The following is a 22998-nucleotide window of genomic DNA, read 5'->3' on the forward strand; positions in this document are numbered from 1 at the left end:
GAGCGGCCTCCGCTGCGATTGGCCGGCCGCCGGTGCCGGAAGCTTGCTGCGATTGGATGGGGCTGGCTGTCAATCGCGGGTTGGAGGCGGGAGGGAGGGAGGGAGGGGGGGAGGAGCGCGCGAGCGAGCGGCCGTTGCCGGGCAGTGGCGGTTGGAAAGCGGCGGTTGACCGGGGCCTCGAGGTGACCGACCGTTAACCGTTTCAAAATGGTGGGGGACGGGGACAGCGTTGGGTCGTCGAAGGCCCCCTCCCCCCTGCCCACCCCCCCTCCCCCTCCCCCCCCTCAGCAAGGTCACCGGGGCCGGGCCATGGGAACAGGAGGAGGCCATTCAGCCCCTCCAGCCCGTTCCGCCCCTTTTAGGGCTGAACCTGTAAGTCGACCCCAACTAAGCCCCGGTTCCCCCCCCCCCCCCTTTGCCCCCCACCCCCACCCCCCCCAATCCGTGTACCCGGCAGTGAGCGCGTGTAATTATTATTATTATTTATTATTATTATTATTTATTATTATTATTGTGAGCGCCGGCCGCGCGCTCTCGCAAGAGGGCGCGTGTCAGACGCCGCCGCTGCGAAGCTCTCCCGGACGCTCCCCCTCACCCCCTCCCCCCCCTCAAGCCCACCCCCCCCACCCCCCCCCCCGGGGTGAAGGGCGCTTCATAAACGCAAGTTGTCGTCGTCGTCGTAGAGCAAGCGCGAGGGTCACTTGCCGCTGCACTACAAGTCCAAGTTGTCTTGCCGTGACTTTTTTTTCTCTCTCTCTCCCCCTTCGCCGTTCAGCGGCGGCGTTCGCTCACATGCAGGTCCGGGTGGGCGCAGCGCCGCTTCTCCTCCGCCTGCTCCGCGCTGGGCGGTCGGGGGGCGCTGGGCCGAAGCCCGCGGGCCATTTCCAAGCGCGGCCCCTGTCGCCGTCCGGGGAGAGAGGGATGAGGCTCGTCCAGTTCCGCACCGCGAGGGAGCAGGACGGGGTGAGAGTGGGAGTGGAGGAGAAGGACGGAGGGAACGTCGTCGACCTAAATTGGTTGGACAGCTCGCTGCCCAGGACCATGAGGGAGTTTCTGGAGAAGGGAGAGGCTGCCATGGCATCAGCCAGAAGGTGAAATTCGTCACTGAGAAGTGCTGTGGATGTCCATTCGTTGTTTTCGGGATTGGTGGGTGTGTGTGAAAGTAACAGCAACACAGGGCTTGAGCTCTCGCTGCACTGTCTTGCTTCGTTGCCCTGATCATTGTGTCTTGCACTAACAGCCGCTTCTTTTATGGGCTGATTGTAATGGCAGTATGAGTGGCAATGGTGCAGTGTACAAGATATGAGCAATTATTCCAGCATGTTTTAAACGGACGCTGTGATATGCTTACCTTCTCCCAAAACTGAAGAGCTTGTCCAATCAGACCAGTAGAACCGGAGGACACGGCCTACGATTGAAGTGGGGTGAATTCAGGACAAACTTGCGAAAACACTACTTCAGTGAGCGAGAAGTAAACGTATGGGACAGACTCCCTCGGCAAATGTTCGGAGTAAAAATTGCCAATTCTTTCAAGAACAAAATAGATAGATTTCTGTTCGGAAATAATATTTTGGGATACAGTATATAGTTTTGGACATGACATGTGAGGATGGTGGAAGGCAAACTGGATGGACCTTGGTTTTCTTTCGCCTGGTAATTCTTACGTACTGAATCATTGCTCAGTATTTTGTGAACTTGCAGTGGCTCAAAGCCATTTGAGCCACGTGGAGTCCTGTAGCTCAGTGGTTAGAGCACTCGCCTTGCAAGCGAGACACCTGAGTTCAATTCCAGTCAGGGCGAAACCTTGGGCAAGTTTCCTTACTCCACACAGAGCCTAATAATAATCCTCCAAAACCAACAACAATAATAAATTGGTCATTTTCAATCCGCTACTGTTTGTGGGACATTGCTGTACGCAATTGGCTGCCGCGTTTCGCCCATAAATATGCATACAGTCAATTCACTTTACAGCATATTCTGTGAAGCGCTTTGAGACGTCGAGAAGACATGAAAAGCGCTATATCAAATGCAAGGATTATTATTATTATTTCTTCCCAGGAATCTTGGACTCTGCCAAGAACCAGTGTCTGTTTTTTTCTCTCAACAGAGCAGTGAATTGTAGAACGGTCACTCTGAGCCGGTCAGAGGTAACGTTCTTGTCACCGGTAACGAACCCGGACAAGGTGGTCTGTGTGGGCATGAACTACCTGGATCACTGCCAGGAGCAGAATGTGCCTCTGCCGAAGGAACCAGTTATTTTCAGTAAATTTGGCAGCTCCATTGTGGGGCCCTACAGTGACATCATCCATCCAGCGGAGAGCAACGTAATTATTTTGTGACCTTAATGTGTATTGCAGTCAAAGGAACCCGATATAACAAGTGTATCTTTCTATAAAGAGAGACTCATGTGGAGTGTAAACGCCGGCAAGGACCAATTGGGCCGAATGCTCTCTTTCCATGCTGTACAGTATATGTATTATAGATAGACAAACACTCGCAAGCGAGAAGACCTGGGTTTGACTCCTGCAGCAGGTCTGGGCTAAACATTAGGCAAGTTTTGTTACCTCACACATACGCCTCTATTTACTAAGCAGTAAGCAGGAACCCGGATGTCACTTAATTGGCAGATTGCTTTCCGGGGGTAATCCCTTCAAAAAAAATTAAAATCAAGGCTGTATGTGGGACATTGCTGTGCACAATTAGCTGCCATGTTTCGTGCACAAAATACATAGTCACTCCACTTTATAGTATATTCTGTGAAGTACTTTGAGACGTCTCAACAACCTGATAAAGCTCTATATCAAATGCAGGGTTTATTATTATAATAAATTAATCATTCAGTTCATGGCTGTTTGTAGGACATTGCTGTGTACAAATTAGCCACTGTATTTGTTTAAAAAAAATGCACAGCAACTACACTATAGTTAAAAACTCTGAAATATTGAGATTGTATTATCAAATGCAAGGATTGTATTCTATGTGTGGAAAAAATCTGTAACTTATGTCTGACTCTGCTCCGACAGGAAGTGGACTGGGAGGTGGAGTTGGCGTTTGTGATTGGCAAGAAGGGGAAACACATTAAGGTCTGAACTTATTACCAGATGGAATATTCATTCCCTTTTATGTGGGTAATGCTGGAGATTTACGTTGAGAGAATGAGGAGACCAGATGTGTGGGACACAATTCTTATGTTCAGCATTTACCTCCTCTGCAAGATTTGGCACAGCATTTTTTGTGGGATCTTTAACGCTCAAACTGGCTGCCTACATAACTCACTGGAACATTGCTGTATTCTATACCTTGTTTAACGACAAGTCTCATAAACTCCATTTACGCTTGATTGATATGGAGATGTACAAATCCCAGAACAACAACAATTTGCAATTATACAGCACCCCTCACTCAGGGCAGCGGCCCAGAGCGCTAGACAGTAGCGGAGCTCGACCCAGAGGCGTGGGAGATGACTGTAGGCACGGTCGAAGAGGAAGGTCTTCAGTCGTGACCTGAAGATGGGAAAGGAGGGGAGCAAGGCAGAGGGATAGAGAAAGAATTCCAGAGTCACGGGGCGAAGTGGCTGAAAGCATAGCCTACGGTGGTGGAACGGAGGGCACGAGGGACAAGCAGGAGGCCGGAGCCAGTCAAGAGGAGGCAGCGGGTAGTGGAGTAAATAGTTTGGATTAAAGGCCCTGCTAGAGTATGGGCACTGAGTGAGGCACTGGAGAATGAGAAACAGCCAGCAAGTGTCAGCAGGGAGTGTGGGGGGGATTCTAAAATAAAAAACAGAAACAAAGATCTATTTCTACAATTATTCTTATTTGGTAAATATCCTTGGATTCTTGGGTGTGAGATCTTCATGTAGTATTTTCCCTTTGCTGGTCAGTGGAGGTGGGTGGGGGAATCTGGTGTTGCAGTGTCAGTGGTAAGCGATCAGCAGTAAACATCCTTTTCTAATTCAGAGAGAAGAGGCCATGGATCACGTGGCTGGCTACACAGTTGCTCATGACGTCAGTGCCCGAGACTGGCAGCTGAAGAGGAACGGCAAGCAGTGGCTACTGGGCAAAACCTTCGACACGTTCTGTCCACTGGGACCTGCCCTGGTCACAAAAGATGCCATCTCAGGTACTGAGATCACAGTGTGCAGTCAGGAGAGGCACATTCCTCTTGGAGGGAAACATATAAAGTATAAAGATGCTGTATCAATGTAAATCTGTTGTATTATATTCCTGCTAGAAGCAATTAGCCTCAGGGAATTACACCATTCTAGGAATAATATTAATTCCATATTCCTGATAAATTTAATTTAGTGCTGCATTCTACCTTCCAAGTTTCGCCCACAAAATATTACAGTCAATTCACTTTACAGTATATTCTGTGAAGCGCTTTGAGACGTCTCAATGACGTGATAAGGCGTGATATCAAATGCAAGGATTATTATTATTACTACAGTTTTCAAAGGACTTGACCAGTGTTTATCTGATTTCCAGGCAGGTCAGAAGTATTGTCAAGCTATTTGCTATGACTGACAAGCCCATTCCTGATCTGACCAAATACTCAAAATACCTCATTATTTTAATACTTACGATATGAAATATTTGGAGGTAGGTTTCAACTGCACAAAACAGGCCCCCAAATTAAACCTGCAGTTTAGGAATTTGCTGTCTTTAAAAAATTAAGATTCCACAGAATTGTGAAAAAAATCTCAAATTCCTGTTCCTATGCCATAGTTCTCATATCTATGCTCTTCACTACCATCACACAGACTTTACTACAATCAGCAAGCATAACCGGTTAATTATTATTTATTGCTTTGCAATCAGTAAGATAATGTGTATAATTAAACCTTCAGGCTTAGGCTTGGCGTCAACCTGCCCTCTGCAAGTCTGACTCTGGGTTTTGATAACTTCACTCCTTTGTTCTCATGATTCGTGTCATTAAATCTCTGTGTAAAGTACACAGATGCATTCTCTGTAACAGGTCCCTGTTACTCAGTGTCTAAGTCAATGTTTTCTTGGATGCCTTGAGGGGCCAATTCATCATAATAATAATCCTTGCATTTGATGCAGCGCCTTATCACGTTGTTGAGATGCCTCAAAGGGGTTCACAGAATATACTAAAAAGTGAATTGACTGGTGAAACGCAGCAGTGAATTGCGCACAGCAGCGTCCCACAAACAGTCGTGGATTGAGTGAACGAATTATTATTATCATTTCAAGGGATTAGTCTTCGGGTTTGTCTTAAGGACTGAAGGACCAGAGGTAAACAAACTCCGTCTGTGTTTCAGACCCTCACAATCTGGGTATCCGCTGTCGGGTCAATGGGAAAGTCATGCAGGACAGCAACACCAACCAGCTGATCTTTAATACCGAGGCTCTGGTCGTCTGGATCTCACAGTGAGTCTTAATACTTCGATTGACTTGATCTTGTGCTACTTTGGGCCCAAACCCTAGGCAGGTTGGGTGCAATTGCAGAGAATGGAGATTGGCTTTAATCTAACCGGACAGATGTTATATATTGTCGCTGCTCCTCCTTTGCTGTGGGGAGGAATCGTTGTCTGTCTGGCATCTAAATGTCCTTTCCTTTCCCCGCCACCCACTTCACTCCCCCATGAGAATTCTAGGTCTTAACCCGTGTTACAACGTGACTTGGCAATAACTGTGAGAACGTAAATATACAATCCCCCAAATCCACTCATCTGAAGCCAGGCTGCAATTACACTGGTGTGTTTCTGTTATTGCCGTCTCTGAATAATCCTCCGGTCGTGGATTGAGTGACCAAATTAGTATTTTTTTGAACAGATTATTTCCCCCAGAAAAGTGATCCGCCTATCAACTGACAATCAGGTTCCTACTTACTGCTAGGTAAACAGAGGTGTGTGGGGTAAAGAAGCTTGTCTAAGGTCTGCCCAGCCCGGGAATCGAACCCAGGTCCTCGCTTGCGAGGCGAGTGCTCTAACTAATATGCTACAGGACTCCATGATCCACGAGGAACCATCTATTCCTGTCAGTGAAACCACAATATAAACAGTTTGTGCTCACTCTGAGGTTCACACGATCACCCACAGTTTATTTTGTTTTCTGTCACTAATGACAGCGTTTTATTCCAATCCCACCAGGTTTGTGACCCTGTATCCCGGAGATGTGGTTTTAACTGGAACTCCATCTGGAGTCGGAGTATTTAGGAAACCGCCTGTGTTTTTGCGGGTAAGTGGTCTAAACCTTTGCCCTCAAATGCTCTCAATTCAACTTATTTTATCAATGTTTGTTCCAAAAAACTCACTACCTCTGAAAATGCTGTTTAATTCAGCGCTCAGAGACGCTGCCTCGTGTGAAGTTGTTGTTGTTGATTTCTGCAGCGCGGCGACACAGTGGAATGTGAGATCGATGAGATTGGGACCCTGCGGAACACTGTCGTTTAGGCTGAGCTGTGATTCTGAACCTTTCACACAAGGTAGATTTTTTTTGATAATCAGAATTAATAATTTGGTCACTCAATCCACGACTGTTTGTGGGGACGCTGCTGTGCGTGTGTGAAGGCTGCTGTGTTTCGTCCACAGAGTACAGTCACTTCACTTTATAATACATTCTGTGAAGTGCTTCGAGATGTCTCAATGAAGTGCTATATCAAAAGCAAGGATTACTTTTATATTAGTTTGCCTTTCTTGTGAAAATACTTTGAGACAACACCTACCTCTCCGACCTGCTCACTCCTCAACCCACTACCCACTCCCTCCACTCAACCAGCTCCAGCCTCCTGCTTGTCCCTTGTGCCCTCCGTTCCACCATCAGTGGCTGCACTTTCAGCCACTATGGGCCGAAACTCTGTAACATGCCTCTATCCCTCTGCGTTGCCCCCTTCCCCATCTTCAGGTCGTGCCTGAAGACCTTCCTCTTTGACTGTGCCTATGGTCACCTCTTCCTGGCTCTGTGTCGTGCTCCACCACTGACCAAGCGTTCTGGGACACTACCCTGTGTGAGGGGTGCTGTGTAAATGCAAGTTGTTGTTGTTGCAATCTTCCAGTTCAGGCAGCAACAGAGGCCAACTTGTCAGCATTGAGCTGCACGGACCTTGATCAGTCTGAAGATCCAACTTTGATTAATAATTAAAACCTTTAATGGTCAGAACAAACTAAAGCATTCAGGCGTATACTGGAACTGTGCAGTGATTTATCACCATAAACTCTGTTTGTGGAGAAATAAATGTCTCTCTGTCATTGTGCCAGAGCTCACTGCAGATCGTTCCTCATCGATCGAGGTAATCCATCCTTCTCTTAAAATACGGTTGATATTAATACCACGACAGACTTTTGCTGTCAATGGTGATGTTGCCCGGCTGTTTATTACCCTTTCCAATAAAAGGTGACAATGTAATTTTAGTCATTAAAAGTAAACTGAGGCAAGCGAGGCATCATCTCCGGCAGACTGTGTCCTGAGATCCTGAGGTCTCCTTACATAAGCTGCTCGCAAACTACCTGTAGGCGAATGTATCTAACACCACAGATCTGTAAACCGGCACAAACTGGGACTCTGTAGCTATACTGTAAATATCGCCATGAAGGAATGAGATATGAGTTGATGTGGTCACTGATTTTGCTTTATTCAAGTGCTGAGACATTTCAAAAGATACAAAAAGCAAAGTTTAAACTTAAACATTAATGTGCAATATCAGAGTAAATTGGCTGCTGATGTTTCCGCCCAACACTCCCTTCTTTTTGTCCAAGTCACATAATCTAATGCAAAAAAGCCTCCTCACCACAACAGGGCTGGTTTGTGTTCCTGCCAGCCAGCCAAGCTGCGGTAGGTGCAAAACAGTCACTTGAACACAACAGGAGAAAGGGGATTGTGGCTCACGTCCTGCCCCAACATGAGAATACAATACACATAGAGTTTGGGACACGACTGCAGGATGGTGGAAGACAAACTGGATGGACCTTGGTCTTTTGCCAGCAAATTCTTATGTTCTTATGACAAAGTCCATTCATGAGAGATCGAGGGTTCAAAGCCTCCTGACTGCGTGACGAGACCAAGAACCCAAAAACATACCTGCTCTGAACCGATTCAAACACGAGAGAGAAAGAAGGCAGCGCATTTTGTTTGGGATTAACAAGAAAACTGTTGAATGTAGTCTTGGAGTGTCTGTCTGTTCTCTGGCTGTAGGAAGATGTCACTGAACGCCAGCACTGGCCCAGTCACACCCGGCTCCTCTCGAAGTACCTGCAATGGAAAGAAAAGTGCTTCATTGGCATCTCCGGCAGGTTATAATTATCTGTAGGAGAATCTCCAGAGCAGATTAGAGCAACGAGAAAACATAAAAAAAACAATAGAAAATACTAAAGCCCATAGGGAGATGGCAGTGACTATTGATTTGACATCATTGATCCCTCGGTTGTGATGAGTTAGCTGATTTTTTCAATAAGCCTCAGTGCCTTGGCCAAGGATAAAACACAGCCACACCTATCATTAATATCAGAAATCCTTCACTGTCACTCCATTTGCAGCTAAACTGAAACAACAAGCTGTTCTTAGCTAATCCATAACAAATCTGTGAGACTAAACCCTCAGAATCCTGATGTCAGGACATTTTGAGGCTGGCATCTACTCCACTCGACTCCATAGAAGGTTTCTGTTTACTCCAGCTCTTGGATTAAGTCTAAAGTCTTCTCTTCATCAAGTCTAAAGAGGGTTTCTGCTGCACTCAGCCTAGAAGCTGTGATTAACACTAAAAGTTTGTTCTTAAATTCAAATGTAAATTCATTCACAAAATATAGTCACTCTACAGTATATTCTGTGAAGTACTTTGAGATGTCTCAACGACCTGATAATGCGCTGAATCAAAAGGATTATTGTTTTGTACAAAAGATATACAAAAGTTCTTTCTATTATGTGCAAGAGATCCATGGAATGTAATTTATAATATGAAAGAAATTTTAACTGAGCATTAAATATATTTTTCAGCTTCTTGGCGATACGTTTTTAAAAAGTTAATTCTCCCAGCAACACAAAGCCCTGAATCACATCAACGAATGGATAAGGGTTAAAAATATAATAAAGGATAAAGTTTATGAAATATTCATCACTTTTAATCTGCGAGTTCTGAATTTATTCAGCTGCTTTTAAATATATGTTTCAACTTCCACTTTTCTCAAAGGTAAAAACACATGATCTTTTATCAAATGTAAAACAGATGATGTGCTGACGGGGAACCTGAGATTAAACAGCACAACAATGTACATCAATAAAACAATCAATAAAAAAAAATTTAGTTGGTGAGGGATTTGTTTTTTCTGCATTGAAAGTACAACGTACAACGTGTATCAAATTTAACATCTGTAAAGAAACAACGCCATCTACAGTGGAACATTCGCCAATTCATACTTCATTTATTAATCTAGTTAGTTAAAAAATAATCAACAATTTGTATTTACACAGCGCCCGTCACACAGGGCAGCGTCTCAGGGCACCTGTCAGTGGCGGAGCACAGAGCTGAACCGGGGGAGGGGGGAGGTTGACTGTAGGCGTAGTCAAAGAGAAAGGTCTTCAGGCAAGAATAATTCAATGGTAATAGACTTTCAGCCTCTGAAATCAGAACGATCACATCCTCGATAATAACCCTGAGATTATTCCATCTTCCTTTTTCCCACAAAGAACAGTTTGTTACTTTCTACACAAGGACAGAACACTCACCCCCACCTCCTTGAAGGTTCGGACAGCGCTGTGAGCCAGGTCAAGCGTGGCACTTTCTGTACGACAAAGCAGAAAGTGGGTGATTTCACTGATCAACATACTCAACGCTTTTAAACAACAACAACCTGGAAGTGGTAGAAATCTGCAGCTTTCCAGAGTAACACTGGATGTCTGGAATAAAGGAATTATATCCCACTGTGATCTCTTGAGTATTTCACAGCTCAGAGCAGTGTCACTGAGGGCTCAATGCTCTGCCAACTATAGCCTTTACTAGTAGAGTAAAATGTTGTCTGTGGAACAGTTTCACTAACTCACTCACCATATGCACCCCGTTCCTCTGCCTGTGTCTCCAAATACTGTTGCAGTTCCAGCACAAACTCCGACTCTGGAAGAGAAACCGCAAACCAAGCCACGTGAAGTTCATTCAACCTGTGAACTTTCTCCATCTAACAGACAACTGCACAAATGGATTCACGATTCATTTCAAATCAGAACTGGAGAAGGTTAAGGGGAGTCAGTATGGACATGGGTTCAGGACCCCCTTCAGTGGGGTGATCATGTTCAAAACCATAGCGGCTGCTTCCCCCCCTTCCCCTCAAGGCTTTGGAGGGTTAATCAGTACCTAACACACATACACTGAAAGGATCCCAGCTCGACATGTTTGTGAGGTGTGGATGAAGAGGGACGTTCAACCCATTTAACATCACCTTTCCAGAACTCTCACCTCACCATCTTCCCATTAAAGCTGTGAATCCTGGCTTTTCCATCTCTTATAAAGACTTACTTACAGATTTTTGGCCTAAACTTGCCTGTCATGATGGACTCCCCATCCCTGGAGCATTACAATGGGTAATCCGAGAATAGACTCAGGGAACTAACTCCCAATCAGTGTAGGAGAGCTTTCCTTGCTTTAATCTAATTTATAGGCACCCGCTGTCTATCTCCTGTTGTGTACTTGAGACTGTAACTGGTATTGAGGCAGAGCTCAGACAGCACAGGGATGGTAGGTACCTACCTGGTTTGGGGCTGTCCAGCCGCTGTAGGAAGCACATTGCTCTCCCGTAAGCTTTAATCACTGGCTCCAGCAATGCGCACAGGAAGAGGAAACACTCGTGGCTCTCGCTGGACTGGCCGAGCTGTGATCAAAAGGACAAGTCAAGCACCATCCTGACAGTCTGGGTGTGAAGAGTAATAACAGATAGGACCCAGGTGGTAGTGATGAACCCATTATCCCGGGATACGTTATAACTTGCATTTATATAGCGCTCTTCTCATGAACGCAAGTTGTTGTCTAAGCAGATTAGGACATGTTTGAGATGACTCAAAGATGTGATAAGGCACTATATCAAATGCAAGGATTATTATTAGCTTCTTGTTGCTCTGAAAATGTGCGCTCAACCAACCTCTTCCACCAGGGGAAGCCCAAACTATTCCTGAGTATTATACTGGGGCGCTTCAACCTCAGTTGCTCTTAATAGTGAACAGGGGCGGGGGGGAGGGAGAGAGTGAGCAGTGAATAAACACAATAAAACAATGAGAGAGAACAAACAGCGAAGATGCAGACAGAGAGTTGCTGAAAGATTTATAACCGCTGTGAATTTACAGAGAAAAGCAGCAATGTAATCTAATGTAAAATGCATTGTAAGCAGCCGATAAATGAGATTGGATTCAGGGAGAGATGTAGACAGTGACCTAAGAGTGATGATAGTCTCATCATTTGCAAGTTAAGCACAACGTGGCAACACTGCAAACAGAGAGCTGGGATATGTAAGGAGAGTACGGTCCGTGGAGGTTTCCCTGGAGTTCTTCTGGTAAATACCTTCGAGACTACACTCGGTGTGTTCAGCTTTAGCTGTAGTATCATGAAAGCATTAACAAGCCTTGGCAATGGTACAGAAAGGAGCGGTGAGACTGATTCTTGGGAGCGTTTGGGAGATTGGTGATAGTCACGTGCCTTAGCATAGAGGTTAGCGCACTCGCCTCACAGGCGAGGGTTCGATTCCCGGGTGGTGGCGAAAGTTTAGGCAAGTTTCCACGCACATGCAGTCAGTTAAATTGTTAGATCATTTTTGGGGGTAATAACCCCTTCAAAAATAAATTTAAATAATGATTTGGTCACTCAATCCACGACTGTGTGTAGGACAATGCTGTGCACAATTGGCTGCCGCGTTTTGCCCATAAAATAGTCAATTCATTTTACAGTATAATCTGTGAAGCGCTCTGAGATGTCTCAAAGGCGTGATAAGGCGCTGTATCAAATAATATCAAGGATTATTATTATTATTATTATATCTTTCTGTCTGCACCTTGAAGTACCGTTGAGAGAACTCGGCCTCACAGTCGCTGTCACTGTCATCAGAATCTTCTGTGACCTTCCAGCTCAGCTCCTTTGAAAAGCGTCTGTTCCACATGTCACAGGCCGGCCGTTTGTTTTCATTCTGTCACAAGAGACACGGAGAAGAGGCTGAAAGCCGCTGTGTGAGGAGGAATTGAGGGAGGAACATAGATTTTTTCCCCCTCCCTTTGCCTCCTTCAAGGCCCTCTCCACCATCGATAGTTGGGCCTTCAGCCTTTCTGCCCGTCCTCTGGAACTCCATCCCACAGCCCCTTCACCTCACCTCCCTCACCTTCTTCAAGATCTATCTCAAGACCCTCCTCAACCGTACCTTCGGTTACCCCCCCACCCTCCCTGCCCTCCACCCCTCCTGATCCCAATCCCCAGCTCGGATCCAAATCCCCAACTGTCCAGCGCCTTGGGACATCCTCCCAACGTGAAAGGCACCGTGTTAATGTCATTTGTCGTTGTTGTCTCTGACCTATTTACTCACCTCCTCCATGACGAGGATCTCACAGTATGCAAGCTTGTCCACAGCCTCCTGGGCAAACTGGTACGTGGACCTGCAAGGCTGAGGAGATAAAAAACAGCGTCCGTGTCACTCAACACAGCCCAACAACCGCAGCAATAACATGGGGGCAATTACCGGTGTCACAAATTAGCCAGTGCACTGCCCAGTGAGAGAACCCAAGCCAAATTCCACAGACCAAATAATCCAACTGTGTTATTATAATAAAAATCGTTGCATTTGATATAGCTCCTTATCATTGAGATGTCTCTTAAGTACTTCACAGGATATATTGCAAAGTGTAGTGATTGTGTATCTTGTGGGCAAAACGTGGCAGTCAGTTGCGCACAGTGGTGTCCCACAAACAGTTGTGGAGTGAATATTGGTAAGAGCAGTGACTTTGATCTTCAGGTCACATACACACAGAGCCTGTCCTTACCGGGAGCAGCAGTATCTCACTGGGCAGTAAGTGACACAGCTGAATGCTCTTAAAGGTGATCTCCTCCTGACTAATCGCCACCTCTATGTTGGACTCCCAGTCAGTCACACAGTTAGCCACTTGTCTGAGAAGGGAGTTCAGAGCACAGGCTGAAACAACATGAGAAGCCAATGTTAATGAGCAAGCGCCATGGAGATCACAGCAAGTTTAATACACCTTGGATTACAGTAAGAATAACAAATTACATTTACACAGCGCCTTTCACGTCAGGAAGACGTCCCAAGGTGCTGGACAGTGAAGGGTTTGCACCCGTGCTGGGGGTTGGAGTCAAGAGGAGTGGAGGAGGGAAGATGACTGAAGGCACGGTCAAAGAGGAAGGTGTTAAGACAGGCCTTGAAGGAAGCGAGAAGTAACTGGTTACTTATATGAGGAGCAGCAGCAACCACTCACCAGCAACAGCCTCGTATATAAAGACGGGCAGGATTCCCCGGCTGTACACACTGAGCTCCCGCACAGCCCTGCGCGTGGGCTTCGGTGTCACTAGCAGGTCGTTCAGTGGGAAGTTCCTGAGAGTCACGCAGTCTCTCAGCAGATAGAGAGCGTGCAGCACCACATCCCGCAGCTGCCCTGAAAACCCCACATCAAAGTGTCTGGCCAGCACCTCCTCCGTCAGCCACTGGAAATCCCTGGCCAGAACACTGAGCAGAGTGCCCTGCGGGGAAACACGGCCAAATTAACACAGGTTTACACAACACACTGAAACTCATCTAAATAAATATATATATTTGTATATAAACTCTTCCCAGAAGATTCAGTTCTGACAGCCTCTCTAATCCAATAAGGCGACTATCATTATAACATCATTCTTACCCCTCCGCACCCCTATTGTATAATTTTTACCCCCCCGGCCCCCCCCCCATATGAGGCTGGTGTCACCATCTCCCTCAGGTAAGCCTGAGCTCATTTCCTCTCTCTACCAATGTAGTGGTGGTGTGATCACCACAGTGAACTCAGCAACTACCGCTAACCACTAGCTGTGGAGTCCTGTAGTGTAATGGTTAGAGTGCTCACCTTGCACGAGGACCTGGGTTCGGGTCCTCTCGTGCAGAGTTGGGGCAAGACCTTAGGCAAGTTTCATTACCCCACGTATGCGTTTACCGAGCAGTAAGTAGGAACCTGGCTGTTAGTTGATCGGCGGATCGCTTTGCCGGGGTTGGCTGGATCACGCTGTGGTGCGCAGCGGGAGTAAGTTCCTACCTGTCGGTGTTTTTGTAGGAGGAGACTTGCCATGATGGTTGTGGACATGATGGCTGAACAGGAAGTAGCGGCTGTGGGTGACAAGACATGGCAAACTGGTTTCAGCAAATTAGTCAGAGAAACACGATGTAAACGGAGCTTTATGTTTTAAGTCGCTGTGTGGGGACAATTACAAAAGTGGCTTCTACTGCACTAGTTCACCTATGCTCACCTCCGCGCTTTCCCTGGCTCGGTCTCAGGCTCCACCACTGTTTAAGTGCTCTGAGATGCTGCCCTGCGTGAAGGGCGCTGTGTAAATACAAGACCCAGGAATCAAACCCGGGTCCTGTCACTTACAAGGCGAGCGCACTAACCACTGCACCACAGGCCAGTTGCCTCTCTCTAGATCGCAGCTTGAGAGGTACCCGACATACACGATGCTGCACTGAACCAGATGGACAAACTACTCTGTGCTGGTTGTATTGGGTCAGACACGTGCTGCAAGATCTCATAACCTGCTCAGTACAGCCTCTCTGTGAGGTGTGCGAGAGTGACGTCCTGATGTGAAAGGCGCTATACAAATGTAATTTGTTGTTGTTTTGTGATTGCTGCTCACTGTAAAGCAGGTGTCTCCCCAGGCCCGTCACCAGCTGCTGCTGACGCCTGTCGAGCTGAGGCAGTCCTTCCCCGGTCAGAATCCAGTCCTGAGATCTCTCGTAGTACACAGCGTCCGAGCTAAAAGACAGACAGACGGTCAGACAGCCACACAGTCAGTCAGACACACACACAGGGCTCTGCTTATTAAAGAGCAGAGGTTGAGTTAGGCAGAGAAAGAGCAACCTTTACAATTGGCCTAAACAGCTGAATTCTAAACACAAGAATCTAACCGACGTTACAGCCACACATTGCAATTTACATTTATACACCTTTCACGATGGGAGGACATCTCAAAGCACTTTTGAGATCCCCGGGAATCGAACCCAGGAGACATCTGACTCCCTCAGTCACACCCACAGCAACCATTCCGCCATCTCTCACCTGGAGCCAAACATGCACGGCAATAACAACTCTCGCAGCGGCAGTGTAGAACTGCGCAAGCGGATCCCTTCGTTCTCAATGTAATCCTGGACCAGAGAGAGAGAATAACACTAATGAGAGCTCTAGACCTTTGCTGCCCCTCTGCCCCCACACACAAACACACAGACACCAAACAAGCCTTTTTGTAGCTCGGCTGAGCATCAATCACATGCTCGTTTGTTGTAGATTTAATTGTGATACACACTACACCTCACTGCAGAACCTTGGTGTTTTGTTCAACTCTCAACTTTAAACCCTACACCCATGCCTTAACCTGTTCAGCTGCCCTCCCCTTCCTAACCCACCCCCCACCCTTGGCCTCCAGCCGTCTCGACTCCAACCCCCAGCTCGGGTGCAAACCCTCAACTGCCCAGCACCTTGGGACGTTCTCCTGACATGAAAGGCACCGTGTAAATGCCATTTGTTGTTGTTGTTATGTACAGGGTTACTCTGAGCCTCGCTGTAATGACAGCCAAACTCAACTCAACACCAATAAGGAGAAACATCTGAGGAAAAGCCAGTTAAACCTATTTTCATTAAAGCCACAGCCTCGCCCACAACATACAACAACCGTGCTGAGCTACAGACAGGCACAGTGCGGTGCAAACCTTCAGTGAAAAGGGCTGTCCAAAGTCCACCCGCACACAGCCGTATCTCCTCCGCACAAATCCTAACATCCAACACAAAGCTGCCCAGAGGCTGATGCTGTCAGGATCCTGCAACAACAAGGCATTTAGTAACACTGTGGAGTCCCGCAGTGTAGTGGTTAGAGCACTCGCCTCACAAGTGAGAGGACCCGGGTTCGATTCCTGGGCAGAGCAAAACCTTAGGCAGGTTTCATTGCTCCACGCGCCCGTTTACCTCGCAGTAAGTTTTTCAATTGGTGGATCACTTTACAAGGGTAATAATCCCTCCCCAAAAATGTGGTCGCTCAATCCACGACTGTTTGTGGGACACCCGTGCGCAACTGGCTTTGCCCACAAAATACAGTATATTTACAGCATACTGTACAGTATATTCCATGAAGAGCTTTGGGACATCTTGACGACAATGATAAGGCGGTATATCAAATGCAAGGATTATTATCATCATTGTTAATTCTGTTCGCACACAAACAAAATTTCTCACCGTCTGCTCCAAACATCCTCCCTCGATGATACGATCGTATGAGATGCCCACAGGCACCAGAGCGGCATCTGGTATAACCTTGGACTGAAAGGCTTTAAATACACAGGTGAGCCAGACCATGCCTGTGAGAGAGGGACGCACAGACCTGGGCACAGCCTCTTCCAGGTAGAGCTGCAGGTTCTCCTGTCCTCTCAGCAGCTCCTCAATGTACTGGGATAGAGACAGAAAGGCAACACAGAGAGCAGAGAGGTCAGTGACAGAACCGTTTGCTGGATAGCGTTCTGCACCAGGGTGCTTTTGTGGGTTTGATGCGCACAAATATACAGATACACACACGCGCCCGCACAGAGTTTTTCACAGAATTGTTCATGGAATAAGGGAGGAGGTGAGGGAGAGATGGTCTGAGGCAGTCAGAGAGGTGGGTTTTTAGAAGTGATTTGAAAATGAAGAGGGAGGGTGCAAAGCGGAGGGAGCAAAGTGTGCCCGGCAGCGATATCAATGGGCCAGCTTTGTGGCTTTAGTTGGTTAAACTTCAGCAGTTACCCCAACAAACAGTCTGGGCTCCCCCAAGCCTTGGCTCTTGCCAACTTGCACCCAATACTTTCCGGAATTAGGAACGCTGGATGCGTCCCTCAAGGGAGAGAGTACGTATTCCATTCCAACAATCTGTCTCTGGTATTTCCATGTGTAGGTGGGATGGCTGGAAATCTCAGCTCGGCTTGGAGACCGTTAAGCATGGTGATGGGCGTCTGCGTGTTTCAGACACCCGGGTGGGCAGAAAAAAAAGCAGATCTCGCTTGGCTCAGTGGTGTATGACATCAGCCACAGCGAGAGCCAGGAGGCAGAGGAGCCAGCAAGCTCAGGCCAAGGCTAGCACCATACACACGCACACACACACTTGCTGCTGGACTCAAGCTGACACTGCTGGCTATGATGGTTTTCTGATTCACACACACACACACACAAAAACTAACCGAGGTTAGGACAGCCTGGTTAAGGTCCTCTGTGTAGCTGCTCTTGGCTCCCTTTGCCATCTGTGGAATGAAGATTCCTCCCAGCCTTCGAAGCAAAGATCTGGCGTAGAAACAAAAAAAGAGGGAGAGAGAGACCAACGCACAGTGTCAGACACAGCGATAGATGGCTGTGGCATCACTAACTATGTTGCATACCAAAGTGCTGCCAAATGTGAGCTACAAGTTCCAACAAAGAGCAGCCAAAGATCACATCACACTGAACAGTTACTGATATCAGATCCAGGCACTGGCCACAGGAGAGATCTACCCCAACTCAATAGACCTAAGAGGGGAGCAGGTCTGGAAGAAGAGGGGTGGGGGTGGGGACTGATGTCATTTGAGAGAGAGAGAGAATGAGGTGAGTTTCTGTACCCACTTTTAATAATCTGTTCTCTGTGTCCATTTCCTCACCTTCCTGCTAACAGTCCTGGTGCACAATCCTTTCGCCCACAAAATATTCAATCAATTCACTTTACAGTATATTCACTATACAGTACATGGGTTTCACCCTCAAAATAGTCAATTCACTTTACAGTATATTCTGTGAAGCGCTTTGAGACGTTTCGACGACCTGAAAGGTACTGTATCAAATGCAACGATTATTATCATCATTTAATTCTGCTATATAAATGCAAGTTATTGTTTCCTTACAAATTACATACCCCATTGCTGGCTGAGCGGTGACAGGGACAGGGAAGAGGCATCGTGTCATCTCACTTACAGAAATTCCTGAAACTGGGCTCCCCAGTGTCTGTGACTAGTCGGTGTCCCGAGCACTAGGTCACATCTGTTAAAAGCAAGCTTCCTGTGAAGGTTTCCTGCTGAATGTTTCTCGAGCTGCAGAGATGTCAGGAGCTCGGTGATTACAGAAACATATCTGGGACCCACGTCAAACAACCCACCAGTTTATCTGGACAGGCCGCTGAGCAAGATCTTCAGCACTTCTTATTCACTCCACACTGCTCCCAGGGCAGACCAGTCACTGGGGGCAGGGAGTCATCCCACTCAGCTACCGTTAACCCTGCAAGCCAAAGCCCCAATGGGTAGGGTGGTCCTAGCTGGACAAGCTGGAAATCTTGCCAGACAATGATAACAACGGCAAGCTATGTGGTCTTAGCTGGTTAGACTCCAGCAGTTACCCCAACACACACTCTGGCTTCCCACAAGCCTTGGCTCTCGCCAACCTGCGCCTAATACTTTCCAGAATTAGGTAAACAGATTGCGACCCTCCAGGGAGAGACTGCGCATTCCATTCCAACAATCTATCGCTGGACCCCCACACAATACGCCGTCCCGATGCATGTCCAGCTGGGACTACCCTACACAAATCAGTTAAGAAATGCCACAAATTAGACCCAACAGTTGAATCTCTTAAAGAGCCTTACGTCAAAACATCTCTCGGCACGACACACGCGGGTATCCCTTTCTGTGTAGTGACTGTTAATGCCGCAAAAAACAGCAGTTAATGTGTTTGCTGAGAGCCACTGCTTTACCTGAGCAGTGGGAGCCGGATGTCTTCCCCGCCAGTGAGGTACGGACCCTCACACTGTGACAGAACAAGATGAAGATAACCAGGAGGCGGTCCAGCCGGGATTTGTGAACTGGAACAAATATGAACGGGCCGCCATACTGCCAACAACAACCACACGTTACATTTACACGGCGCCTTTCACATCGTGAGGACGTCCCAAGGCGCTGGACAGTCAAGAATTTCAACCCAAGCTGGGGGTTGAGATCAGAAGGGGGGAAGGGGGGAAGGATAGGGAGGGTGGAGGGAGAGCAGGGAGGGTGGGAGTAGGAGGGTGACCAAAAGCGCGGTCAAAGAGGGGGGGGGGTCTTGAGTCTGAGTTTGCTGGTTTCAATTTAGTACATGATTTTATTTCTCACCTCTGTAATGACCTTCCATTTTACTGTTACAGTATTAATGGCACCCATTGAATTAAACACCCATCAAATATTTCTCAGGACTCAGTCACCGGTATCAAACACACAAGCAAACTAGAGCACTTTGTCTCTCCCAGGTGTGGTGACGTCTATAGCACCAGTTCCCCCACACAAAGACGCTCTGCCTTACCTGTGCTCTCGCTTTCCGCAACATCTCCAGCTGCCCTCTGTGCACTTGCAGATTCACAAAGATCCAGTTAAACACCTTCAGCAGCACCCAGCCAGTCAGCCTAGAGCGACAACGACACACTAATATAATAATCCTTGCATTTGATACAGCTCCTTATCACGTTGTTGAGACGGCTCAAAGAGCTTCACAGAATATATTGTAAAGTGTAGTGACTGTGTGTTTTGCGGGCGAAACGTGGCAGCCAATTGCCCACAGCAGTGTCCCACAAACACAAAAGGGGTGGGGGAGGAGAGGTATTATTAGCAGTGGTGAAGGGTTTGAACCCGAGCTGGAATTCGCCCACAAAATATACAGTCAATCACCTTACAGTATATTCTGTGAAGCGCTTTGGGACACCTTGAAGACATGATAGGAATACAAGCTGCTGAAACCAGTCAGATGCTCATCTGCCCTTCCCCACATGGCCAACCACCCACCCAATCCACCAAGATCCTTCAGTGTAAAACCCAGCCCTTACCGGAGTAGGAGAGGTGAGATCACAGCTCTGATCTGGTCCATAATTCTCTGCACCTTCTTTTTCACCTCCTGAATCGACTTGTGGTCGGGTGAAGGTCGGTTCGACAAACTCCCCTGAATGGCTTTTTGCACTCTGGGTAAACAGAATCAGTTACAGTGGATTGAAAAGGTTATTAATAATAATTATATTAATAATATTAATAATCCTTCTATTTGATATAGCGCCTTATCGCGATGCTGAGACGTCTCAAAGCGTTTCACAGGATACACCGTAAAGTGGTGTGACTGTGTGTTTTGGGGTGAAACCCGGCAGCCAATTGCGCACGGCAGTGGCCCACATCAGTGGTGGATTGAGTGACCCAATTATATTTATTGACAAGGAAGAGACCACAATGTGACACTTCTCACCTGGTGCTGTTGATGATTTTCTCCTCCAGATCACAGATATCGCCCGGGTAAACCGTGCGCCCACGGATAAACAGAAAGTAAGAGAGACGTCGAGCCAACCATCCTCTGTACCTGCAGAGGCAGATATTGTCATAGCACATACATCGCTACTCATTCAACCCAAGCCCTGACATCTCTAGTTCAAGGTCTGTTACAACAACAAATTACATTTATACTGTGCCTTTCACGTCGGGAGGACGTCCCAAGGCGCTGAACTTGCTCCCGAACTGCAGGTTGGGATCAGGATGGGTGGAGGGCAGGGAGGATAGGGGTAAGAGGGTGACCGAAGGCGTGGTCGAAGAGGAGGGTCTTGAAGGGGGCAAGGGAGGGGAGCGAGGTGGAGGAACTGTGGATCAGGAAAACAGAATAAAACCTCTCTAAATCAGTGAAAAATAATTCCACCTCCTGTAATCGTCAAGCAGCATCTTTCAACGTACCGCGTGTGGGTCTCAGTGACGAGGATCGCGTTTCGAAATCCCAGTAAAGTTAAGTAGTTGTGGAAGAGCAAACCCTGAAACACAAAGAACGCACCACAGGGGGAAGGACAATGCAAGGAAACCGAGAACCAACAGCATAGCATCTAACGTGGGCACACAACACAGCGACAGAACGGCTGCTGTTTGTGGGACTCTGCTGCGCGCAATTGGCCCCCTCTACCTGTCTCTTTGACCGAGCCTTCAGCTCCCCTCTCGACTCTCTTCCCCCTCCTCGCTCCCTCCCTTCCCTCCCCTCACCCTGACCATTTCCCCCCTCCTCGCCCCCTCCCCTCCCCTGACCATTTCCCCGCTGCTCGGGTCATGACCCAACTGTGCAGCGCCTTGGGACGTCCTCCTGACGTGAAAGGCGCTTTATAAATGGAATCTTGTTGTTGTTGTCTCAGTGGTTCTGCTGTTTTGGTACAGAACGCAGTCGGGAGGACGTCTCAAAGCGCCCCGCGCGGCTGCCCCGGACGGACACAGACGCTTACCCAGCTCTGGGGCGTGCAGATGTAGCAGCAACGTCCAACAAACGGCCGCGTGTTCCCCAGGAACAGGCTCGCCTCTCGAGGCGGCGCCGTTAACGTCACAGAGGATGACGCCCCGGCGCGACGAGCCTGGTAACAAAAGAAAGAAAGAAATAAACAAACCCCGGCCCCGGTCACTGCGACTCAGTCGCATCAGAGCGACACGTGGGAGCGAGCGAGACTGCCTTCTACTTCGCTCTACCTCAAGAGCATAACAGCGCGGACTCACCCCCCGGCGGCCCATTGAAACTTTACCAACGTATATACATACACATATATATATATATATATGTGTATATACTGACGGCCGCCTTCAAGACGTCCCGAAGCGCTTCACGGGATATTTACGGCAAAGCGAATCGACCGTCCACACGCCACACCCCCCCCTCCGCCCTGACCGCCCGCCCCCCCGCCCCCGCCCCACCTTCGGAGGTCCGGCCCCATCCACCCTCTGGAACCCCACCCAGAGACCCCCCTCCCACCCCCCCCCCCACTGGCTTCATTCCAGCCCAGTCTCAACACCTACCCTTCGGACCGCGCCTCCTTCGGTCACATTCCTACCCCCACCCCCACCATCGCCCCCATCCCCACCCCCATTGCCCCATCCCCTCCCCCACCACCCCCCCCCTTCTCCCCCACTTGCCCTCCGACCCTCTTGGGATGAGAATTCACCGCATTTTCCCCCCACAAAAAAAAACACACAAAACAAACGACTGACGGTACGAGTGGTGTCGGTGTCGGTGTCGGCGCGGGGCCCGGGCCCGGGTCGGGCCGAGGTCAGGTCATCGGGTCCACCCCCTCGGTCCAGCCCGGCGGCCATGGCGGCCACAGGCCTCGCGCGGCGGCCGCGGAGTATGGCGGGCGCCAACCGCCATCTCCCTCTCCCGACGAAATGGGATTCAGGTTAAACCAAAGGCCCAAATCTTCTTCGCCGTCCCCGACGAGGCGCCCCCTCCCCCCTCCCGCGCGCCCTGAGCTGAGCGGCGGCTGCGCCCATTGGCTGCGCCCAACCGTCCCATTGGCGCCGCCCGTCTCCCAGGCTCGCTCCTCTCATTGGCTGCTGCCGTCCCCAGCTCGCTCCTCCCATTGGTCGCTGCCAACCCCCAACCCTCCCCGCCCATTGGCTGCTGTCATCCACAGTCCTTCCCTCCCCATTGGCTACTGCCATCCACAACCCTCCCCTCCCATTGGCTGCTGCCAACCGCCGGCTCCCATTGGCTGCTCTGGAGCATCCAGAGGTCCACAAGATGGTCAGAAGATGGAGCCATCAATGCGACAGTGCAGTTCCTGGGCCGGTGGGGGGTGAGGAGGGGGTCCGGGAGGTGAGGAGGGGGTCCGGGGGTGAGGAGGGGGTCCGGGGGTGAGGAGGGGGTCCGGGGGTGAGGAGGGGGTCCGGGGGGTGAGGAGGGGGTCCGGGGGGTGAGGAGGGGGTCCGGGAGGTGAGGAGGGGGTCCGGGGGGTGAGGAGGGGGTCCGGGGGTGAGGAGGGGGCGGTTTGGTGGTGTTTTCTTGGCTCAGGATGTAAGTGTGTGCTGTGGGGGTT

At 48.7% G+C, this 22998-nt stretch overlaps 2 protein-coding genes across 3 annotated transcripts; one reads left to right on the top strand and one right to left on the bottom strand.

The window, feature by feature from the left end:
• Positions 1–166: 166 nt before the first annotated feature.
• Positions 167–9695, top strand: fahd2a (fumarylacetoacetate hydrolase domain containing 2A). Of its 2 annotated transcripts, none has more exons than XM_007907418.2 (9): positions 167–182; positions 776–1091; positions 2108–2324; positions 3024–3083; positions 3957–4119; positions 5282–5390; positions 6113–6200; positions 6353–6447; positions 9642–9695. In XM_007907418.2, exons 2-8 carry the CDS (start codon positions 793–795, stop codon positions 6413–6415), a joined length of 999 nt encoding a protein of 332 aa, XP_007905609.1. In that variant the 5' UTR covers positions 167–182; positions 776–792; the 3' UTR covers positions 6416–6447; positions 9642–9695. The 2 variants fall into 2 exon arrangements, with proteins under 2 accessions (XP_007905609.1, XP_007905608.1); XM_007907417.2 differs by lacking the exon at positions 9642–9695 and adding an exon at positions 8952–9254 and having other exon boundaries at positions 168–182.
• gpat2 (glycerol-3-phosphate acyltransferase 2, mitochondrial) lies at positions 7569–22276 on the bottom strand. Its single transcript, XM_042344426.1, has 20 exons — positions 22175–22276; positions 21421–21546; positions 20891–20964; positions 20415–20525; positions 20008–20139; positions 18910–19017; positions 17378–17477; positions 16404–16613; positions 15884–15991; positions 15237–15322; positions 14815–14933; positions 14220–14290; positions 13413–13674; positions 12963–13111; positions 12509–12586; positions 11987–12118; positions 10696–10816; positions 10000–10065; positions 9681–9736; positions 7569–8210 (listed from the first exon to the last, which is right to left on the bottom strand). Exons 1-20 carry the CDS (start codon positions 22274–22276, stop codon positions 8097–8099), a joined length of 2325 nt encoding a protein of 774 aa, XP_042200360.1. The 3' UTR covers positions 7569–8096.
• Between the last annotated feature and the right edge of the window lie 722 nt (positions 22277–22998).

Source organism: Callorhinchus milii, unplaced genomic scaffold (assembly GCF_018977255.1).
Source record: "Callorhinchus milii isolate IMCB2004 unplaced genomic scaffold, IMCB_Cmil_1.0 Scaffold28, whole genome shotgun sequence".
Taxonomy (NCBI): domain Eukaryota; kingdom Metazoa; phylum Chordata; class Chondrichthyes; order Chimaeriformes; family Callorhinchidae; genus Callorhinchus; species Callorhinchus milii.

What these genes read in the sequence shown, in the direction of transcription:
- fahd2a (XM_007907418.2), top strand. Translation starts at nt 793, where the DNA reads ATGCAGGTCCGGGTGGGCGCAGCGCCGCTTCTCCTCCGCCTGCTCCGC. An exon ending in TCCATCCAGCGGAGAGCAAC is followed by an intron (nt 2,325 to 3,023) that starts GTAATTATTTTG and finishes CTGCTCCGACAG; the next exon opens with GAAGTGGACTGGGAGGTGGA. An exon ending in AACCGCCTGTGTTTTTGCGG is followed by an intron (nt 6,201 to 6,352) that starts GTAAGTGGTCTA and finishes TGATTTCTGCAG; the next exon opens with CGCGGCGACACAGTGGAATG.
- gpat2 (XM_042344426.1), bottom strand. Translation starts at nt 22,276, where the DNA reads ATGGCCGCCGGGCTGGACCGAGGGGGTGGACCCGATGACCTGACCTCG. An exon ending in ATCCGGCTCCCACTGCTCAG is followed by an intron (nt 17,478 to 18,909) that starts GTAAAGCAGTGG and finishes TTTCTACGCCAG; the next exon opens with ATCTTTGCTTCGAAGGCTGG. An exon ending in CCGTGCATGTTTGGCTCCAG is followed by an intron (nt 14,934 to 15,236) that starts GTGAGAGATGGC and finishes TCTGTCTTTTAG; the next exon opens with CTCGGACGCTGTGTACTACG.